Source organism: Pseudomyrmex gracilis, unplaced genomic scaffold, assembly GCF_002006095.1.
Source record: "Pseudomyrmex gracilis isolate BER0280 unplaced genomic scaffold, ASM200609v1 scaffold_308, whole genome shotgun sequence".
NCBI classification, from domain to species: Eukaryota; Metazoa; Arthropoda; class Insecta; order Hymenoptera; family Formicidae; genus Pseudomyrmex; species Pseudomyrmex gracilis.
The window spans coordinates 26,007-42,414 of record NW_018020892.1 but is presented as its reverse complement, the minus strand read 5'-3'; the positions used below and the strand labels follow the sequence as shown (position 1 = coordinate 42,414).

General features: G+C 40.2%; 1 protein-coding gene across 2 annotated transcripts; it reads right to left on the bottom strand.

Moving 5' to 3' along the window:
* Positions 1–3,880: 3,880 nt before the first annotated feature.
* Positions 3,881–16,404, bottom strand: LOC109859963 (angiogenic factor with G patch and FHA domains 1). Of its 2 annotated transcripts, XM_020438729.1 has the most exons (9): positions 16,257–16,404; positions 15,878–16,069; positions 15,477–15,707; positions 15,226–15,381; positions 14,879–15,035; positions 14,133–14,293; positions 13,587–14,029; positions 13,379–13,478; positions 3,881–4,338 (listed from the first exon to the last, which is right to left on the bottom strand). In XM_020438729.1, the coding sequence occupies exons 1-9, from the start codon at positions 16,323–16,325 to the stop codon at positions 4,192–4,194; spliced, it is 1,656 nt and encodes a 551-aa protein (XP_020294318.1). In that variant the 5' UTR covers positions 16,326–16,404; the 3' UTR covers positions 3,881–4,191. The 2 variants fall into 2 exon arrangements, with proteins under 2 accessions (XP_020294318.1, XP_020294319.1); XM_020438730.1 differs by lacking the exon at positions 16,257–16,404 and having other exon boundaries at positions 15,477–15,681; positions 15,878–16,054.
* Positions 16,405–16,408: the final 4 nt, after the last annotated feature.

Below are 16,408 nucleotides of genomic sequence, written 5' to 3'. Positions count from 1 at the left end.
ATTCTCTTATTGGCGACTCGACTTCTCATAACAAAAAAAAAGAACGAGATAGCGATCGCGCGGTAAAGTAGAAAGTAAAATAAAAATAAAACGCGCGTGTCGCAGCTTTTAAGCTACTGCGCTTTCCTGACCGCGTCTATCTCTTCTTCGTTTTGCTCCGGGGGCCCACCTACGCGATATTCTTGTCTCCGACGAGAAGGCAGAAGCGCCTGAACCGGGAGGACGTGGCTCGCCTTCCTGGAACTTGTCTCATTCAACGCGAAACTATTTATAGGACTTGCGCCGGTCTGATCCGCTGAATGAACGAGTTATGTATCTAAGCGTCACGGACATTTCTACGGGCAATGATAGTATTTTTTATGACCGTTGTCAACAAGATCGTTTTTATCTATTACGTCGTTAGAAACGTGATATCCGTGTGTAACAAATGTTGTCAAATCAAAACGCAGAAGAGTTTATTATCGAAAACTCGAAATCGCTCGTTTTCCAAGCGACTTATTGTGTGTATCAAACTGAACGCAAACGCGATTTTGGCAACATGAAATATTTCAAAAATCAAATTACATTTATACAAACGCGTCTTATGGTACAACTTTGTGTAGTTAACAATACGCGGCTCTTAACGATACGCAGGCGGGCGGCGCACACATGTTTTGTCTCTCGACGAACGATCGAGACACAACTAACTGATACAACTACTTGATTAGAATTACTCGGAATATCAATATCGATCGAGCTATCGCGTATCGTTGCTCGTGAAAACCAATACGACGTTTCAGCGGAAACGTTGCGCGTCGGTTAATTGATTATTCAGAAATTAAAAGTAACAAAGGTGACGTCTGATGAGAAACACTGCTTTTCGGGCCTAATTGCCAGGAGGTCAATATATATATATATATATTATATATAGTGGCCGCGAGCATAAACCGCGCTCTGCAAAACAGGAAGATCCACTTATCATAGATTAGGCGGCCCTTTCGTAAGCATATGTGATCCTATGGAAGTAGTCCACGTTCCGTGTGACGAATTGGCCAACCGTACAATCTAGTTACTAATATTGTTTGTGATGTGTGTATAATAGCGGACACGTGCAACACGCGCCCTTCTAGCGGAGGTAGTTGAACTCTCTCATAGGCTCTCGGATAGAGAGAACGCGTGTGTGTGTGTGTGCTGCGTGTGTGCGTACTGTTCTCGATACAAAACACAAAATACGCATACGCACAACATGCGCGCGCGCGTACGTGTATTTATTTGCGTTGCAAGTAGTATATACGAGCGCGTATAAGAGAAGTCACACCGGAGATATATATATATATATATATATATATATACGCGCTCTCTCACGTAACTGCGACGCTGAAAATTGTCGAACAACCGTTTTTCTATCGTTAATTAACCCGCGCGCGCGCGCGTGGATAACAACGGCCTACGCACGCGTTCTTCGGTAATAGGGACATACATAAATGCGCGCGCGAACACGCGCGATATATACTGCAAAAGCGTATCCTGCCACTGTCTACCGGCTTGCTACTTCATGCGTGCGTCCGCATTCCTAGCCCCTTCAATTACAAACCGCGTAAAAGTACGCGCGCGCATATGTGTGTGTGTGCGTGTGTGTGCGCGCGCGCGCCGCATATATAAGCCGGCCGCGTATACATACATACGCTATGTCTATTAGAACAAACGCTAACAACGGCCACGGATTATTACCCAGACAGAACTGGATCCTTTGTTGTTTCTGTCGGTGCTACAGTCGACATCCGGCTTGTGTTAACTGAATCACGTCGTATCGTTCTTTCTATCTCATTGTCGGTGCGAAGTTTCGATCTATTTTTTTTTTAACACAAATATATATTTGATCTTGTATTTATATAAAAAAAAAACTTGTATACAGCGAAATACAAGATACTATATTAAAAGTAAATAAGAAAAAGAAAAATTCTATTCGTATAAACAGATTTTTTATAACTAGATCGAGACTTCTGGGCCTTATTTAACACGTTTTTATGTTGGCATTTCAATATATACATATATATATATAAAGTATAATCATGCACTATATATATACATATATACATATATAATATACGATTCGTTATATCAATATTATACCGTCTGCACGCACGAATCATATAGAATTGCACCGACCGTGGCTGCGTTTTGCGGCTTTGAAGCGCACAGGTGGCGCGAAAGTGTGTTCACCAGATACGCTAAGTGGTAATGAACAATGGTCGCGAATTCGATCCGCGGTCTCGTGATGTAGGCTAGACATCGTCTCGAATTACACGACGAGCTCGCAACCACAATTTGTCATTTCACGTTTATCCCATTTCACACGTTGGAATGTAATATCCAAGATTATCGTAGATTATTATCGAGATTAACGCCGTTATATAAAACTCTTCCTCTCGTCGTGTCGCGAAACGTAACGATTTTTTTCGACCGATGTGCTTGTAAATTACTTTTTTTTTATTTTCGTTTCTCTTTCGCGCGAAGTGTTGTTAACATTTTCGGACAAAAATATTCTAAAATACTCTTCGTATTTTTTTTCGAACGTGTTGATGTCGCGCACGGGGGGGGGGGGAGAGACAATTGATGGCACTTGTTGCGTCAGAAAAATAATCTCACGCGAGTTCATTTTTTAACTATTTTTCTTTTTGTTTTTGTATATAAATTTGCAAATACAAAAGATAAGTAAATACGAAAGAAACGAAAGAGATACGCGGGAAATAGATTCGATGGGCGCAATCGTAGGTGGATGAATGAAACGGATCGTTTTCAAAAAACTGGAGGAAAAACACAAGAACGGGTCGGGACACAAGTCGGTTCTCCGTCTCCTTCTCTTTCAATCAGTAGAGGGATGCATCAAGGCCAGACGAGGCCTGTCCACCTAGCAAAAGGGGGCCGAAAAATGGCTGACAGGCAACAAACGAGAGTCATTTGTTAGCACCGATTTACCCTGACGTTACCGTCGTGCAACCGTCGCGTCTAGATCTACCCGGGATCTGTCCGGGGATCTTCTTCTCTATTACTCGTGCACGCTACGTTTCCGCAAGCGTCTCCGTCCGCGATATTTACGGAGAACCACGTAATGTGCGCAAGAAACACGTCGGACAAAACACCCGTAACACCGACTCGATTCGGAATTTTTACGTTTCCGATTTTTGTATATCGATAAAAGCGCGATTCAAAAAGAAACGTTTCGCAATCGGATAGAGAAAAAGTTTTTAAAAAACAAATAGAGACGAAACGATTATTTTTACCGAATGAATAAACTCTCGACTTACTTTTCTGTGAATTTAAAGTTCTCGAAATAGAATTCTGGCCGCGAATTCGCGGATTCGATGATTTCATTGTCAGACGCATGTCTGACGCAACGTTGCGCTCGCGCCTTGCGTGAGTTCATTTCCTGTGATCGGAAATGTATAATTGAGAAAAGTATAATCTCACGAAAAATAATCGCGTTAATTATTTCTTAATCTCGCATATATTTCCTGCTTTTTATTCCACTTTTTTTTTTGCCTTTTTCGCGTCACCGATTGTGCTTTTGTATATCCACGTCGCTTTAATCCGCAATTTTATTAAAAGATCATTTCGTTTCATATATATTTTAATAACTTGTGTGTGTATTGCACAAATGTGTGTGCAACTCGGTTTGAGACTTACTTCAACAGTTTTTGTCGTTCCATCGCGCCGCAATCTATCAATTTTTATTATCATTCATAAAATTCGCGACTAAAGCGAAGAAAATAGTTTGGCGTCTGAAAAACAGGGTCGAATCGAACGTTATTAGCCGATTAGGTATCCGATAATATTAAAATTGTTTTTTTTTTTTTTTTTTTTTTTTTAATAAAAAGCAAACGAACTGGGTGGTTTTTGTTTTCGCCGACTGTTAAGCGTTAACATTTATTATTAAACACATTTGTATATATAAATGCGTTCTTAATCTCGTATATTTACATGGCAAATATCAAAATAATTTCTGCATGATTACCTTAGCGTTTTAAGAAAAACGTTATTATATCACAAGTGTAAAAAGAAAAAAAAACAATAATTTATGATTTCGAAGTACACGACTAGAGATCTTTATAATGTAACAACGTGCAATTCGGTTAATAAAAATTCGATAAGACGTCAACACATGTATCTGTAAAAAAAAAAAGAAATTAAATAACTTATATGTGCTATAGATCAATCTGCTATCGCTTTGTAACGTTTCCGAGCTTTTTGCCACATTGCTTGCTTCTTCTCCAATCTCGGATCCACCGTGATGTTAGAAAGATCTGCTTCGAACTCGTTGCCAAGACCACTCTTGCTGTGATTGGACGTGATCGGTAGCTGTAACAGGAAGAAAGGAGAAATAAAAATCGACGTATTTTTCGATCGCGAAAAATAATAAACGGGAAAATGTTTGTCTCCAACAACGTGCGCACAAGAGTCCAAACGCGCGTTTGCTGCCACTCTCTTCGTTCGAATGATAAACGCGCGGTTCTTTTTTTCTTTTATAATCGCTTGTGTAATTATTCTACAACATGTAAGAACAATAAGAGTTGTCGCGCTGGCGACAATTGCGCGCGGCGATACGTAAAACGACCGGTCGTTACTCGATTGACGAGCTTGCGACGAGAGATACGTCGAGGAGCGAAAAGGCTCAACTCTGGCTTTTGCTTTCTCACTCGATGATGATAGCGATGATGCATCTGTCTGGACTGTCTAGACCACTTATATATTATAACTCGCTTATGGGTTCGTTTTCTCTACTCGTTTGGTGGCCAACATCTCCCAGACGTAGGAATTTATTTGTAGAAAGACGGGGCCAACACACTGGCGTTCATTATTAACAGTCTCTCGCTTAACCGACGCGTCGGTTCACTTGAATATTTCGTTTGCGCGATTATTAAACGACAAATCTCACAAACGTTCATCGCGCGATTTTAATTTTTCGCGAAAAAGAAAAGAGACGGTCTCGCGAGAGATTAATTTTATCGCGCGTTTGAAAAATAAGCTATTTTGAAACTGTCCGATCCGCGCGACGTAATCGTTTAATAACTTTATCGGCTGTGAAATAGATATTGCTCGGGGCGATCGATATATTGGAGAGTTGCCTGAACGATGAAGTAAATTTATGGTGGAAAAATAAGTGTGAGAGAACTGTGTGAAATATTCACTTCACAGCGTCCCGTCGATGATCACAGTCGGGATCCGTTGAATTATTTCGATCCTCCGATCCTCCGGCGACTCGACGTTATGCAAGTTCGTTGGAAGACGGAAGCCGAAATAGAACCACCTCTATCGTAATATATAAATGTTACACAATTCGCGCTTACGCGCAAATAGAAAAAGCGGATTATTCGTGTTTTTCGATTTTTTTTACGTCGAAAAGGATTTGTTTTTCGCGTTGAAGTTCGTCTGCGAAAAAATCGAAAGGTTGCTGCGAACTGTCAAATCGATTCGATTCGCAAAAAAATGCGCGATATATCGGCGTAATTGCCACCGCGTAAACTGACAATCGTTCGTCTGGGCGCGAAGGCGAAAGGTAGGAGGATAGAAAATAGGCAAATAGGCCACATCGGCCGATTGAGCGACACGGCCGAGCGGAGGCAATGCACCGTGATTACCGATTAGATAGCGCAGACATGTCGCGACGTCTGCCACGTCTGTCCCTGTCTTCCCTTCTCGCTCTCTTTCTCTTTCTCTTTCTCTCTCTCTCTCTCTCTTCTCTCGTTTAATTCATCGTTCAACCCCAGACGCGTTTAATACGTATGCGTACGCTGATTCGTCGAATGCAACCGAATGTGCGTGCGCGTGCACGAGTAGGACGCGGCGTTTGCGTGAGCGCAACGAGCGAGCGAGCGAGCGCAGGGGGCGCGAACGCACAAATTGCATGACCGCGGGGCAAGAAGTCACGATATGATGCAATGCGTCGCGACGCGCAATCCGACGCTTTCGCTCTCCCCGCAATTAGAGAATCGCGAAAAAATAAAATTAAAAAAAAAAAAAAAACGTCGCGCAAACTTCCGTCCGCTCATTTTTTGTTCGAGAACGAAGTTCGCGCGAGTAGAAGTAACCGCGCGATTAACTTGCACCTGTGCTGTGCTGTGTATGCGTGCGCGCTGCTAGTACGGCAGAAAATTTTCGATACGCCGAATAGAGAGAATAGAGGAAGGAAATTCCTAGGTCGAGAACCCAGACGCACCACCGTGTGGTCGATCGCGCGAACAAAACGGTGCCGACGTACAATAACATATTAGGAATTCGCTGGCTCTCCCCGACGACGGTGGTAGGGTGCCAGACGGTCTGTGCTAGTTTGAAAGTTTGTCCCGGTTTACTCGTCTGGCATACCGTCGGGAAGCGACGTGGACGCACGTGCGCCGCACCTTGACAGCTTGAATATGGGCTCCAGCGCGGAGACAGCATATTGGGTTCGAAACTTTGCTCGTTTGCAACGCTGCCAGTGTGTCTGCCACCGCCGCCGCCGCCGCCGCCGCCGCCGCCGTCGTCGTCGTCGTCGTCGTCTCTTCCTCCTCTTCCTCTTCCTCCTCTGTCTCCACCACCGAATGCATGTCGAATACTGCACCGCGACTCTCAAATAAACGTCAAGCTTCTCTTTCCCTCGCTCAGTCTTAACCCTTCACTTTTCCCATATCTTCTCGCGTGTTCATTACAATCGAAAACGTACGTCCAGAAAGAGAAAATGTAACATTTCTTCTTCGCGAATCCCTCTTATATTTCTACATTCTCGTGTCTCGGCGAAGATACTTCGCAAGTTTCGGACACGCGGTAGCTCCGAAGCGATTTGAGTTCTTTGAATCTTTTAGTTCGAGAGTTCTGAAAAAGAAAACTTATCGAGTTCCTCTTCTAATAAACCGTTTTCTCTTTCAGTCGGTCGGTGGAGCAAAACGTATAAGAGAGACCGTCCTCTATTTCGTCCCCTCTCGCGAAACGACTCAATGCCGGTCGTGGTGTACACCAAGACCGGTGTGCACCAGGGGGTCGCAAATTGATCTTTTTGTCGCAATCAAAAAATCATTTCTACTCGTCCTCCGCACTTGTTGCGATATATTTATTCTGGCAGAAAAAGAGGAGAGAGGGCGAGTTCCGGAAGTAACTAGGATCGGAAGTGCTCAGACAAAAAATGTAGTCCAGCCCGTACGTCTGGTATCCACATGTAGATGCGGATGCAGACAAGGTACACACGAACAGAGGTTTGTGCATACCGATCGCGCATACACACACACATGCACACACACACAGGGAGGATAACACGTCACACGTCCCAATGGCGCGCGCGCGCGAGCGCACCATCCGCGATAATCCTGTGATGGATGTCCCTAGGTGGTCGGTAAGCCCTTGCCGTCCCAGACTGTTCGGTATATCGGTGTGTTTACCCAGACGGAAGCCGTCTGGCGGCGATAGGGCAACCGACGTCTCTCGTGCGGCGTGTGTGCTTCACATATCGAGAATCTCTACTTGACTATTAAAGGACACACATACGACAAATTAGCGATACTTAATCGCAAAGGTGATTTATATCGGAGAAAATACAGCTCTGCTCTTTATACAGATTTTACATTTTCTTGTTTGCGAAATAAATCACGGTCACAATCACATTAAGTAATCGAGCAACCCGCGCGTATATATATTTTTTTTTCGTGAAGAGTAGATGTACTTGACGGCGATCGATCCAGTAAAGAATAAATTTTTCGAATTTCAACCACTGGAAGCGAGAAAGTATCTAACGCGCTTCTCTGTTCGACATTTTATTTAATTGTCAAGATGTCACGGTCACGGGGGGGATCATGTTTTTGCTCTCTTCGAGTCGGTTGTCCATATTGCAACATCGAATATAATAAAATGTGTATTATATTTGGTTTTCAGTCTCCGCAATGCGCAATCCGCAATTCTCTCTCCGAATCTGTGATACCGGATTGCTAAATGGAAGAGATAAATCGCGCGCGTATCATATATATATATATATACTTTATTACGCTCTCTTCTTCTCATAACGTCGCGGCCGCGTCGCGTTGCATTCACGAATCTGCGATTCGATGAATCGCGTGCATGAATTTGTGCTGATCGAAACGCGCGCAACGGTAATTAATAAATCTCTCATTGTACATATTTGTGTGCCGATACCGGGGCACGATTATTCGACCGATGTGTGCTGCGGCGGGCGAGTATGCACACGCGTACACACCTCCTCGTCTAGACCAATCGACCGGCTCCTGACTGGATTGCATATTCCTAGCTAGCTAACGGACAAACCGACATACAAACAAACGTTGCACATATATGCGGACGACGGCAGTTGCCGATTGTTAAAGCCGCCGCCGCCGCCGCCGCCACCGCCGACGACGACGACCACGACCACGACGACGACGACGCGGTTGCGCGTGTATGCGCGCCGCGTTTACGCCGGACCTCCTGTGTGTGCACAGAATTATACACTCGCTGCGTCCAGCTTCCTCCTGCCCGCCCTGTGTGTGAGAGAGGTTCGGTTAATTTCGTTTCGTCTCTCCATGTGCATGTCTCCCGCTTGGACTTAATCGTGCCGATAGATCTCTCCGCGTCGCATGCAGAAAATGATCGTTACTCTTCCGCACCTTCAATGCCAATGTTCCCACCTGTTGCCTCCCCGGTTGTCTCTTCCGGACGCGCCCCGCTGCAGGTTCTCTCTCTCTCTCTCTCTTTCTCTTTTTCTCTTTTTCCCTCTTTTCTCTCTTTTTTTTTTCCTCCGTCTACAGATCTTCCAGTTTTCTTTCTTTGTTCTCTTCTCGTCCAGTTCCGCTAATTTAAACGTTTACATTGAGATTTGCTTTTATTTTTTACAAAACCGCGCAACCGGCAGTGAAGATATTAAATTGTCTCTCGTTTGCTCTCAGCTCACTTTTTTCCGCTTTTTTTTTTTTTTTTTTTTCAACGAAGTCAAATTATTACAAAGATTGTTGGCAATCCTTTGACAAAACGAATTGTATCAAATGAGATTTGATTATTTTTAAACGATCTTTGCGCTCTCATCCACAGATGAGACAATCGTTTTTTGAACGCGATAGTTTCTGACGATAAATTTCAGACGACAGAAACCAAACGATATTTTGTAAAAAAACGAGATCCAACGTGTTGCATCGGAGATGCGAAACATTTTGAAAATCGACTTGTTTGTTATCCGTTTCTTGCGGTTTGCGCGGCGACGACGCGCATTCATTCGAAGCAAAAGTATTTCTCGTCTTAGGCGCGAAAATGCGGACGCGGTCGATCTCTTCTTCTCTTTTTCGGAACATTGTTTTCGTTGGTGGCGAAAATAAAAGGAGCCGCGGCGAATAAACGACGGACGACGACGACGACGCGCAAGAAACTAAAAAAATGAAACAAACCGAAAGATGGATGGCAACAACAAGTTATCGTAAGGTAATCAGGACGGCACGGGAGAATCAACAAACTCTGCGATTTGTTTTTGTTGGCGTGTCCGCGATCTGTTTTCGCGAGTAATGCATTCAAAACAATGTTCCGTGAATTCGAATTAAAACCCGATTCGTCAATTGCAAGATGCGCAAGTCATAAACATATCGACGTTATTGATAAACTCTCGGATATGTAAAAAAAAAAAGTAGAATCTTTATGCGTGAAATATCAGAAGTGTGGATATTTCTCTCTTTAACGTTGATTGTAACGCAACTTTGTAAGTGAGAGATAAATAAAAAAAAAAAAAAAAAAAATTATTCACGTGACTACATGAAGTAAATTCTCCTTCGAAGATCGGCGTTTAATTTGCACTTTTGTCCTGAATTCCAATGACGATGCGGACTTGCCGAAGCCGACGAGAGACAGGTCGTTAGTGATCCTCTTGGTGTATTCTTGCAATTTCTGTCTCTCTGTATTACGTAATATCGAAACGACCTTGCGTTCCATCGTAATTCGTGCGCGCGCGCTCGAGACAGACGTGGTTTTTATGCATCTCTCGTCATATTTTCCGCTGCGCAACTCCTTCTCTCTCTCTCAATTTTTTTTTTTTGCAGTTCTTCCTTCTTGTTCCCGCGTTTTTTTTTTTTTTTATATTCTCGGAAGGAAAAGGTACGGATGAATAAATAGACGGCGCGACACTGAGAAAATAAGCGAAGAAAATAAGAGGTGAACTGCAACAACAAGTTTTGCGCGAAAAGAATTCACGGAGCGCACGCGCGCGCGCGCGCCTCTTGTTGTTTTCGCGCGCGCGAGAACGCTTTCAAAACACCTTTCTCCTTCTTTCCGTCCTTCTTCTTCGTCCCGATTTCTGTTCGGATATTGTGTATTTGAGAATAAATAAATAAATTTTGTCCCTTTCATGTGATAAATTATTATTTGACATATATCGCGGCAGGCAATGTTAACAAAAAGTTTGCGAAATTTCGGACGTGTGTTCTTTTATTTAGGTTTCGAGTTTCTTTCCGCAGAAAAAATTGCAAGAATCGAGAATGCGGATGTACACGCGTAATATTATCACAAGCGTTGATTGCACTCGAATTTTTCAATCGAATCAAAAGTAATTCGAAGATTCCTTTAATTGTAAATCCTCGATTATTATAATTACATACGTATATATATATATATATACTCTCTTTCAATAAATTGTCGTGACAAGCTGCGACAAAAATAGAAACAGCATTTGTTTTATTTTTAAATTACGTTCCCCGGGGCAACATGCGTCATTAAACGGATAAAGTTTTTCCTCCTCGAGAGAATTGTAAACCGCAAATAGATGCAATATGGAAATGGATGTAAATCGTAAAAGGAACCGCTCGCACTCTGTCCGTGAAATGGCTCACGGCAGTCGATATTCAGGGAAGTCTATAAAATGAAATTGTGTGTGCGTTGTGTGCATGTTGCAGTTTCCGGTTTTAGTTCGCGATTACATCGCGCCTCGAGCGCTCGTTACAAGCATCAAATTGCGAGACAGAAAGTTTACGCATGAAATTTATATTCTATTGCGTTATTCGACAAAAAATGAAAGAAAAACGCGAGAGAACTTGCGATCATTAGACGATATCTCTCTCTCTCTCTCTCTCTCTCTCTGAAAATTTCTAAATTTATTAAACTGTTCCTGTTTTTTTTTTCTGTTTGTCTTATCAACACGTTTGATGCGATTAATGTGTATTAAATAATGAAAATCACAGTAGCATCTTTTTAACACACAAAATTATTCGTGTGACACACACACACACACACACACATGCGGTAAAGAACTGTAGTCAACGCGTTGTCACTTCTTATACCATGTAACACCTGGCGGAGCACTTAGATAAATGAACCCGCTGAGATTTTACTCGTTAAAGTCTTGCGTACGGTTCCGAAGCCCAACTCCGCGAAACTTTTATATCGCCACGGTTGCCTATCGCATCTCGCGGTTTACTGGCAATCGTCCGCTTTACAATGTCTGGTTTACGGGCTCTCAAGTCGTCCCGACGCACATCGTCTCAACGAGTGTCCTTCCTTCCGTTTCTACGTGCCCGTAGCTTTCTCCGTCTCTATTCTACGTTGTGTTTACGATATAGGTCACATCTTCTTCGTGAAACGCATTCGCGGATGCGAACAGTGTAGTTGGGTATTACGGCTACAATTGCGTGAACGATACGCGTAAAGACAACGTAAAAGCGAAATCCAATGTAAAAGTGAAATAGCTGTCTACAGCAGCCGGTGCGACGACCGGCGAAATGCAGTGGATAAGATAGGCGAGAACGGAGAGAACAATTTGAAAATGTGTTTGAAGAGTAAAATATCCAAGAAAAAATAAGTTTTACAAATTCACTCGTCATTTAGTACCTTCTCTATCTCTTGATCCATCTCTTATTTCAAAAATTATGTATAATTTGTTTTTTTTTTAATTATAACATATATATATACAGGGTGTCCCAGAATTGCCGTACAATCTCTCGTAGGCAGGTAGAAGGAGTAAAACTGAGTCGAAAAGTCCTGAACCATTTTTTTCTATTATTTATAATAAAGGAGTAATTATTGGGTAAATCAGGCCAATCAGCGCAGACCTTTAGCCATACGCACGTCAGTGAGCGCTCACACGCGCTCACACACACGAGGCGCGCGGCTCACTGACGTGCGTCTGGCTAAAGGTCTGCGCTGATTGGCCTGATTTACTCAATAATTACTTCTTTATTATAAATAATAGAAAAAAATGGTTTAGGACTTTTCGACTCAGTTTTACTCCTTCTACCTGCCTACGAGAGATTGTACGGCAATTCTGGGACACCCTGTATATATATATATATATATATAATATCTCGTCTAACAGTTATATATAATACATATAAATGAGAAAAAAGCAAAAAACTCCGTGAGCCACATTACAGGGAAAATATAGCTTTCGTCTAGCAATGACGATGTTTTACGAGCAAAAAGTGCGAGCGGTTCTGTATCTAGCGGAAGCAACGATTACAGAGCGCGGCGGCGACAAATTTAACAAAAAAACAAAAAAACAAAAAACAAAAAAAAAAAAAGATGAACGGGGAGAAGAGCGCTGAGACAACAGGACGAGCAAATGGGTGGTGAGACGACAGTGTTGTGTGGACAGAGGTATAGACGAGAGAAAATAACAGTCCCCTTATTCCACCCTTTAATCCTTTTACGCGCACAGGCACTACACCGCCGACTGTATTCCGGCTGGCGTACGCGATGGGGTATACGATGCGTCTAGACAAAATAATGATTTGGATTTCAATACATTTGCATTCATTACCCCGGGGCAGGCTCTCTCTTTCTCTCCCGGTCGCAGCTTGTGATCCGGGCGGTCTCTTCTTTCGCCATTCCACATTTCGCAGAGTTACGCTCGTTATCATACGAATGTTCCGCTCGTACCGATGGCGCTCGTTCCGTCGAAATGCCACACAGGCACAGGGGAAGCAGATCGGCGTGCGAGCAAAGACAGAGATAGGAAAGGGAACATCGCTTCAGATTTTCCGCGACCGCTCACGTGGTTAATGAGTCGAGTGTTGCGCGCCCGTTTCTCTTTTTATATATATATATATATTTTTTTTTTCCTCTTCAAGCACACGTGCGCGCGCTCTGAGTCTGGTCTGAATTGCACTAAAGTAGAAGTACTTGATACGCGCAATTTGAAACCCGACTCGCACAAAAACAACGATCAATTCGTATATCTATTCAGTTTTCATCGGTTCTACTTTTTATTATCGCGAATCGCTATTTAATATGTAAACTAGTTGCTTACCGTCATCATCTTTTATCTTAATGACAAATTATGTGACAAATTTCATGCAAATATTTTCGCACGAATAAGTTCAACTCGGAACGGCAAGACTCAATCTTGAATCTTTTTCTTATCATTATGGTGCACGTTATTATGATGATTAAACAAATTTAAAAAGAGACTTACAGGCTCCAACATTCCATCTCCGTCTTTTCCTAAAGAAGAACCTTCGGCCCAACCCATTTTTGAAAGTAATTGAAATCCCTTATTAGCCTTAGAAATTGCCCTGCAAGTAAAACATCTTTGTTGTGTGACTCAATACTTATATAAACGTACGTGCGTTTATTTCAACATGTATACAAATGTGTGTATATATACGCACACGCGTACTTACGTGTCAACAGAACTTTGTTCTGTCTTAGCGCGGTGATGCGAGGAACCTACATTTTGTCTTCTGGCTTGTGCTCTATCTTGATAACCCGACGCGAGTTGACTGTTAGACGTAACACTGTCCTTTTCAATTCCGAATTTATGTTTCAAACGTCGTAACTCTTCCTTATGAAGTTCCCTCTTTGAAGTTGTATTTTCTTCTAAGTTGATGGTTTGTTGAACAAGACCTGGTTCGCAATGACCACATGTTTCATTTCCTTTGTGAATGTGGCATAGCAATTTCGTTCCGCTAATTTTTATAATCGAGCCATGTGTAATATCATAAGGTTCAGATTCTTGTTTAGCTATTGACAATCTTTTGCCATTTAAAATTGTACCGTTTCTCGAACCAGTATCAACCACTTGATACTGTTTTTTATTTTCATCGTATATAAAGCGAGCATGGAACTAAAAGAAGAAATAAAAATATTTATTATATATCTCAAGATATGAACAATTATTATATATAATAAAATGACATAAAATGAAGTATATGTATCAATTATTATACCTTGCTAATATTTATGTCAGGTATCAGTACTGAGTGATCTCCTTCTCGACCCAATGAACCTCCTGTGCATGTGACAAGGAAAAGAGAGCCTACTTTTAATTGTGCCATATCAGTTTCTTTGACAATAATTCTCATACATGGAGGATAACTTTTTGCTAAATCTGAAATTGATTTAAATCTGACATTATATACACATTCTCTCAACAATTATAAAACTTTATATTTATACATATATTATTTATAAATATATACTTTATATTATTTATAAATATATACTTTATATATTTTATATTCATATTTTAGATTTCTTAAAAATAATTGTACATCTTATAGAGAATTTAATGCATCATAATCACGTTCTATAAGTAAACGATGTCTACGCAAGATTACAGTAAAAAAAATAAAATTAAACATTTTAATGAAAATTCTATAATGTGATTGAGTCTGTGTAGAAGATATTTAATGTTTTACAATTTATATAAGAAACTTGAAATAAAAACTCGAAGTCAACAAAATCAACACTTGATTAAAAAAAGATTGATCAATTTTTATAATTTATACATATATAAAACCAGTCTTTGAGAGAGACAGAAGAAAACACGTAAACTATTGTTTAAATTATTTTAAAAACATAATACACATATATATAGAATTAGAAATGAACAGTAATTTTAAATTACAAACACAAAAATATCATAAAAAGAAAGTATAAGACAGATAATAAACAATAACAAATAACAATAAACCTTGTTCATTTTCATGGTCGCTTTCGCTATCAGTAGATATGTCATGTATATTAGTTGTAATATCATCACTTTCACTGTTTGAACATTCACCTTCCTCAGGCTCATCACCTCCAAAATTTTCATCTTCATTTGCCAATTTTCGTTTTTTTACGTCATCCTACAAGATAAATTATATTAGAGACACAAAATAATTACCTAGAGCTTGTCGCCTATATTTTTCAATTCTTAAATTTGAAATTGCCATTGTTAATTCATTTATTTCATCTAAATCCTGTAACTAAAAACATTGTGTATCATTTTTTTTTGCAAAAATAAATATGAAAACAGAATTAATAAAAGATTGTAACCTTATTTGTTTGAATTTGTTGGTCTTCTTTCTTTTGAGAAACTTGTGCACCATCTTCAGTACAGGTTTGTACTTGACTATGGGGTTGATATGTGTTACTAGTTTTATCATAATAATAATATGTTCCAGTATTTCCATCATAATATAGACCTTGTTTCTAAAATAATATTAGTTCTGTAATAGATTTGCTTTATATTATCTCTATTCTGTAAAAAAACACAGAATATTTTGCAAAGATAAAAAAATATATACCGTATCATAATAATATCCAGTATTATAATCATAATACATTCCTGATGTTGCCTCATAAACAAATCCGGTCTGTAACAAAGCTGATTCTGCTACTTCTTTCACTTGATCCGCTATACTGGATGACTTATCATCACTCATATTCCAATCGTGTGATGTTTGGTCGTGATTAACAGTATCTGTCTGAGTTCCATAATCTATGTACGTTCTAATATGAAGAAAATTTTTATTCTTCTACAAAATAAATAATACACATTGTAAGTGCTAGTAAAGATGTTTAAAATCATAAGTGTAATTTTTTTTACAGATATATTTCACATATATACCTTATTATAAATATTGACAAATATAAACAAATGTAATTAAAAACAAAAACAATTATCTATTTGATCGAAAATACATACCTGTTCGTTGAGTTTCTTTCGTAGTTTATTAATTTTTTTTTGTTGCCTTTTAATAACAAAAAGCAAACGTTGTATATATCGTAAAACATGAGGCAAAGTGTTCAGTTCCTCTGTAAAATCTTCCTCGAAATCCAATATAATTTCACTTTCTTCACTTTCACTATGCATTTTCGATTCGTTTGCAAATGCAATCTTACGAGAAATGAAGAAGAATAAACATTTATATAAAATTACACATATGTGTACACACGTATACGTGCACACATTACGAGTCCAGTTTTATAACCAAGCCCATAAATCATTCAGCCATTTTTTTAATCGCTTAAATATCAAATGAATTATGTGGAGCGATCGAATTGACAATGTTTAACATACATACCACATAAGTACATAAACTTTTTCGAAGAAAAACAGAATTTTTATGGTTAAATCGGTTTTTTCTTTTCATTGCCAACGTATAATCTACAGGTTTTTGCAATGTTTGCTATACTGAACGGTGATGCTGACATCTGGAAACAGCTGTTTGTTACT